This window comes from Carassius carassius, chromosome 22 (genome assembly GCF_963082965.1).
Source record: "Carassius carassius chromosome 22, fCarCar2.1, whole genome shotgun sequence".
NCBI lineage: Eukaryota > Metazoa > Chordata > Actinopteri > Cypriniformes > Cyprinidae > Carassius > Carassius carassius.
Window position 1 is genome coordinate 27,325,759 of NC_081776.1, and position 6,758 is coordinate 27,332,516.

The following is a 6,758-nucleotide window of genomic DNA, read 5'->3' on the forward strand; positions in this document are numbered from 1 at the left end:
CCCACATGGCTATAGAGCAGTTCTTAAATGTCTTGAGCTTAGACAAAAACAGACCAACAACAGTCAACCCAGTGTAGTAACATTGCAAGGTAGAAGTTCTAAAATCATTCCAGCTGGTGAAACTGTAGTAGTTGAGGGAGTTGCTGTAGCTATTTGCTTGCAGAATGAGAAGTTTGTAGTCATTGAGCAGCCATCATTACCCTCCTTGCCGGGTGGCTTGCTGGTAACAGCTAGCTTAGTCGACATTCCCCAGCAGCGGCCCTATAAGCTACCAGTGGTCATCAGTAATGAGTCTGACCATGATATAGTCATTCCTGCTAAATGTGCGATTGCAGAGATAAGTGCTTACCAGAGCATCTTGTTACAGGAGCACAGTGTAGTAAAACAATCAGAACCCCTCTCAAAGTCACCAGAGGCACAGTCAAACAACAAGCACGACCTAAACTTCAATTTCGGTGAGTCCCCAGTTCCATCTGAATGGAGAGAACGCATCACTCAGCAGCTCAACAACATGCCCGACGTGTTTGCACAACATGACTTGGATTTTGGCAGAACAGATAAAGTGGCACACAGCATAAAACTCTCAGATAAAACTCCTTTTAAACAGCGTGCGAGACCAATACACCCACAAGACATCGAAGCTGTTCGCAAACACATTCAGGAGCTTCTTGATGCAGGAGTCATCAGAGAGTCAGAGTCACCGTTTTCGTCACCGATAGTGGTGGTCAGGAAAAAGAATGGCCAAGTCCGGTTGTGCATAGACTACAGGCGTCTGAATCTCCAGACCGTAAAAGATGCATACTCTCTTCCAAAGTTAGAAGACACATTCTCAGCGCTCAGTGGTTCCCAGTGGTTCTCCGTCCTGGATTTAAAGTCTGGTTATTACCAGATCGAAGTTGAGGAAGCAGACAAACCCAAGACCGCATTCGTGTGTCCGCTTGGGTTCTGGGAATTTAACCGGATGCCGCAGGGAGTGACTAATGCACCGAGTACATTCCAAAGACTAATGGAAAAGTGCATGGGGGACATGCATTTAAAGGACGTTCTAGTCTTTATTGACGACTTGATTGTGTTCTCAAAGACTCTGGAAGAGCATGAAGCAAGGCTGACGAGGGTGCTCACACGCCTTAGAGAGTTCGGACTGAAATTATCACCTGAAAAGTGTGTCTTCTTCCAGACGTCAGTCCGTTATCTTGGGCATGTAGTTTCCAGAAATGGAGTCGAGACTGATCCGGAGAAGATTGCTGCTCTTAAGACTTGGCCAGTCCCAAAAACCCTGCGAGAGCTGAGATCTTTTCTTGGGTTTGCTGGGTACTACAGGAGGTTTGTTAAGGGCTACTCTAACATCGTTAAGCCCCTCCACAATCTAACCTCTGGTTACCCACCTTCTCACAAGAAATTGAAGTCAGATGGGAAAGCAAGTCAGTACCGCAACCCAAAGGAGGTTTTTGGGAGTCGCTGGACACCCGCTTGCCAGCAGGCATTTGACCTGGTTATTGAGAGCCTTACCTCCGCCCCGGTGTTAGGTTTTGCTGATCCCCAGAAGCCCTATGTACTCCACACCGATGCAAGCACCACTGGACTCGGTGCTGTTTTGTATCAGGAACAGGAGGGTCAGTGTCGAGTCATAGGCTATGCAAGCAGAGGGTTGTCAAGGAGTGAGAGTCGCTATCCAGCACACAAGTTGGAATTTTTAGCACTCAAGTGGTCAGTGACAGAAAAGTTCAGTGATTATCTCTACGGTAACCACTTCACTGTTGTTACTGATAGCAATCCACTGACGTACATACTGACCTCAGCAAAACTTGATGCGACAAGCTATAGGTGGCTGGCAGCACTGTCCACGTTCTCATTCAAACTTCTCTATCGTCCAGGAAAGCAAAATGGCGATGCAGATGGACTGTCCCGCAGGCCTCATGGGAAGCTGGCTGATGATCTTAAATCTCAAAAAGAGAGAGAACGCATAAGACAGTTTACTCAGGGTCACCTCTCTGATCCAGAAAATATAGATGCAGTAGATCAAGCTGTTGTGCAAGCAATCTGTGAGAGACAGCTCATTTACAGTGTCAGTTATGATGGCCAAGATTCTTCAGATGGTGTTGCTTTAGTTGAAACTCTTGCCATCTCAGCTACTGCTGTGCCTGACAGTTATGGGCAAGAAGATCACCTTGGTGGGTTGCCAGTTATCCTCCACCTAACTGAGGCAGAGCTTGCGAGTAAACAAAGAGCTGATCAAAGTATAAAGCATGTCATTTCCCAGATTGAGCAGGGAGAAAAACCACCCCCAACCTTGCGACATGAACTCACTGAGCTTCCACTGTTGTTGAGGGAGTTAAATCGCCTTGAACTCCGTAATAACATCTTGTACCGGAGACGCCAAGTGGGATCTCAGACCTTTTATCAGCTTGTGCTCCCAGCTGAACTGCGTGACACAGTTTTGACCAGCCTACACGATCATATGGGTCATATGGGGGTTGATCGTACACTGGATCTTGTAAGGACCAGATTCTTTTGGCCAAAGATGGCTCTGGATGTCGAGAGAAAAGTCAAAACATGTGGCAGGTGCGTACGGAGGAAGGCGCTGCCTGAGAGAGCTGCACCTTTAGTAAACATTAACACCACCAGACCCCTTGAGCTCCTCTGTATGGACTTCCTCTCCCTTGAACCTGACAAAAGTGGGACCAAAGACATACTGGTGATTACAGATCACTTTACTAAGTTTGCGGTTGCCATACCAACACCTAACCAAAAGGCCCGCACAGTGGCAAAGTGTCTGTGGGAGAACTTTATGGTGCACTATGGAATGCCAGAAAAGTTACACAGTGATCAGGGACGTGATTTCGAGTCCCGCACAATAAAAGAGCTCTGTCGAGTGGCCGGCATACACAAAGTAAGAACAACCCCATACCACCCTAGGGGCAACCCCGTTGAGCGATTTAATCGCACGTTACTAGACATGCTAGGTACTCTTGAAAGCTCAGAGAAATCTCGTTGGCGTGATTTTGTAAAACCCCTGGTCCACGCCTATAATTGCACCAGGAATGAGGTGACAGGTTTTACACCATATGAACTGATGTTCGGACGTCAGCCTCGTCTGCCGGTTGATTTGGCGTTTGGATTACCAGTGCAAGGGGGTCAGCAAACATCACACGCAGAGTATGTGCAAAACCTCAAGTCACGACTTGAAGACAGCTACAAGATAGCAATTGAAAATGCTGCAAAAATAGCACTCAAGAACAAAATGAGGTTTGACAGGCGTGTGACTGCTTCGGACTTGGAAGCTGGAGACCGAGTTTTGGTCAGAAACGTTCGCATTCGAGGAAAACATAAGATTTCAGACAAGTGGGAGTCAATTGTCCATGTGGTGGTGAGGAGAGCAGGTACCCTGCCCGTCTATACAGTCAAACCTGAAAATCAGGATGGTCCTTTAAGAACACTGCATAGGGACTTACTCCTTCCATGTGGTTACTTGCCTACAGAGGTCAGCAAGGCACCTGGCCAGCAGCCCGCAAGACGCAAGCCAGCAACCCGTGCAAATCCTGCTGTGGATGAGAATCATTTCTCAGACGATGAAGATGAAATCATTCCTGTTTACTGTTTCAGAGAACCCCCAAATGCTCAGTTTCCCACAGTCCATGACAGTCTAGTGCAGCCTGATCCAACTATGTCTACTGTGCAGGATAAACAGCATTCTGAACCTCCGAGCAATTGTCCTGTTGAGAGTCCGGTAAATGCTCAAAATGTTGATTGCACTCCTGAAATTAACAAACCACCTGATATGTCCAATGGTGCCTCGGACAGTCCCCTCACACATAATGATCCTAACTGTCACCACCACGACACTGAGGACCTACTTACCGAAAGAGTCATGCTTGATGAACAAGTTCATGACATCGTTATGACCGAAAGTAACTTACCTGCTAGTAAAAACCCTGTGGAGGAACAAAACTTACCTGATGATGACATTCAAATAGAGCAGTTTCCAGTGTTCTCTGAAATGTTAGAGAGTGAAAAGGAGATGAGTCACAATGGAGGTAAAGAACCAGAAGAGGAAATAAAGGATACAACAGTCAGGAGATCAGAGAGAATCCGTCAGCCGTCAAAGAGACTTGATTATACTGAACTTGGAAACCCCTTTGTCACAGTTGTTAAATCATTCTTCCAGGGGTTAACCACAGCTGTGGCTGACGTTTTAAGTGAGGGTGAAAACTCATATCCTTCTGTCCTGTACCCTGAGATACAAACAGTTCAACCATTGCCATGTACAGGGACGTACATGAGTTCAAAGGGGGAGAGTGTAGCCAGGTTTAATAATGAGAAGCCCTATTTAGCTGTCTGACCCAGCCATGAAAGGGTTAACTTTAATTTTGTATCTTTGATGGACTTGTAAGTGAGCCAATGGGTGAATTGTATGAGGCACTGAACTAACCAATCAGCTGCCAGCTAGGCTCCGTTACAGTTACGCCTCTAGTTTTGCGTCACTGCACGTTCTTTTGGCGCTTGCACTTGAGCATAGGAGGCTGCGTTATCTGCTTGGTAAGATGAGAAAACAATATGGAGTGAATTAAACAAGTTCTGTAATCATTATTGCTTATACTGACTATACCTTGCTGTAATATAGAGTGTAAACGAAAGCTGTGCCTGAATCCACTGTTGTCATGGAGCTAAAGGCAGTGAATTCCGTTAAAATGGTGAGTTGTTTACCTAGGCATCTGAGTTCGCTAATATTCATGCTAACAGGCCAGGCTTTTGATGCCCATTTTTGTATTTAACCTAGTTGCTGAGTTTATTAGTTCGCTAGCATCTATGTTAATCTGTGTTAATGGGTGAATCAATGCAAAGTTGCTCATTGTGTAAAGCTAAAGGTGTGAAGCCTGCTTTGTGCATATGTTAATAAGGTAATTAGCCACAATAGGCTAGCGAAATACTGGTTAATGTCTTTGAAACCAACAAATTATTTTGTTTGTGGTTTATAAAAAAAGAAATGTTAACTTTTCATACTGTTGTTAAATAGTTAGTTTGTTAAATACTGATGTTAAAAATTGTGGATTTAATTGTGGTCACTGAAGTTTAACGAGGTAAATTTTTTAGTGCATTCTTTCCACTGTTACCGGTGCAGAGGGGGATAAATAAGCACACTAATGCCTTAATGCCTCTAATTGAACGTGATACAATTTGATTAATGGTTACATGCAATTCATGCAGTTTTATTCTGCATACTGTTAATGTTACTACCGTAAGGTTTCATAAAACTTGGATTTGAAATGTCTCTTTATGAAGGATGCAATTTATGGAAATTTATTTTTGATACTAGAGAGAAATTCATATAGTTTGATACCTGAGAAGAAACATAAGAGCTGTTGTACAACGAGAGAAATATTTTTATTTGCATTATGGGTGTACTGAAATATTATCTCATTTTATTTTGTAGTATCCTGTAGCAGTCCATTTATTCACTGAATGGTAATTGAAAGAAATGATTTGGCCTTATTTATAGGTCAGGTTTTGGTAAGAGTTGGGAACATCGTGCAGAGATCCTTTCCGTGGAGTGATACAGATCCAGACGTTCTTCCAGAGACGCATTGATTGCCAGTCCAGGTGGCTGGGTGGCGAGCCAATCGTGTTTGACAACGAATCAAATCGCTTTAGACGAACTGCCCGGATCATCCTCTTCATCTTTGTTGTGGTAGGACAAACACTAACTCAAACAAAAAAAAAAAAAGAAAAAAAGGGCCCCAACGGTGAAACTGAACTCTTGTCAACCAAGGCAAGTTGAACCGAGGACGAACTGAGCTCAAAGATACTGAAAAGGAGGGTTTTGTTTTGTTTACGTGCGCACTTTATTTTTTTAGTTTATTTTTCATAAATGTGTTTTCTTTCTTTGTATGTATGTTCCACCCTGTGAATTTAATACAGGTTATCTAAACTGTCATTCTGGTGTGGCATTTTTTTCCATATTGATATTCAATTCTCAGGCTCTTAACAATTTAGCATCTTCTGATTCTGGTCCAAATCATATTCATGATAGCCTCTACGACTACTTAGACTATTAAACCTATGTACATTATTTCTACTACTTCGTAATAAGGGTTACATCTTGTCGAGATTTTATAAGCTACTAACGTTAGTTTGGTCTTCCTAGGCAAGTACAGCTTACACTGCATAATAGAGCATACATATGGGCAGGGGTTCACTTCATTTCAAATATTAAAAAAATATTTTTATTTTAAAGTATGCACCCATTCAATTTAAGTTGTATTCCTAATATGTTGAAAATGCAAGACAGAAAAAATTTATTGTCCCCACAATAATTATGAATTACACGAATCACATAAATGACAGCCCAACTTTCAATTCAAAACCAAAAAAAAGAGAGCAAGAGAAAAGTTGAATAGTTTGCATCAATACAGTCGATCCAACTGTTGGTATAGAAATTCTTACATTAAACATTAACAGCAAGTCAAAAGGGGTAAGCTTTCAACTGTATATGCATTTTAAATGCTTATATATGCTCGTGCCCCATCCATGCAGTGAACGCTCACACGTTATTGAATATGAGAATTTTTTTTAGGCTTTCTGAGGCTCAACTAACTTCAGCACTTCTCCAGCTGTGTTCCTTAAATAGTTGTTGGTCGCTCAAACTCTCCTTCTCACTGTGCATTAGGACGATAGACACACGTCCTCTTCCAGGCAAATTTGTAACATTTTATGTTGACTGGAACCCCTTATTATTGCCCTGATGGTGGAAATGGGAATTT

General features: G+C 43.0%; 1 protein-coding gene across 3 annotated transcripts; it reads left to right on the top strand.

Annotated features, from left to right (window-relative positions):
• Positions 1-1,457: 1,457 nt before the first annotated feature.
• LOC132099183 (uncharacterized) lies at positions 1,458-5,548 on the top strand. Of its 3 annotated transcripts, XM_059505631.1 has the most exons (3): positions 1,458-4,536; positions 4,622-4,691; positions 5,432-5,548. In XM_059505631.1, exon 1 carries the CDS (start codon positions 2,459-2,461, stop codon positions 4,337-4,339), a length of 1,881 nt encoding a protein of 626 aa, XP_059361614.1. In that variant the 5' UTR covers positions 1,458-2,458; the 3' UTR covers positions 4,340-4,536; positions 4,622-4,691; positions 5,432-5,548. The 3 variants fall into 3 exon arrangements, with proteins under 3 accessions (XP_059361614.1, XP_059361612.1, XP_059361613.1); XM_059505629.1 differs by having other exon boundaries at positions 1,458-4,691; positions 5,432-5,547; XM_059505630.1 differs by lacking the exon at positions 5,432-5,548 and having other exon boundaries at positions 4,622-4,747.
• The last annotated feature ends 1,210 nt before the right edge of the window (positions 5,549-6,758 follow it).

Excerpts from the sequence above, each read along its gene's own strand:
- LOC132099183 (XM_059505631.1), top strand. The coding sequence starts at position 2,459 with ATGGGTCATATGGGGGTTGATCGTACACTGGATCTTGTAAGGACCAGA.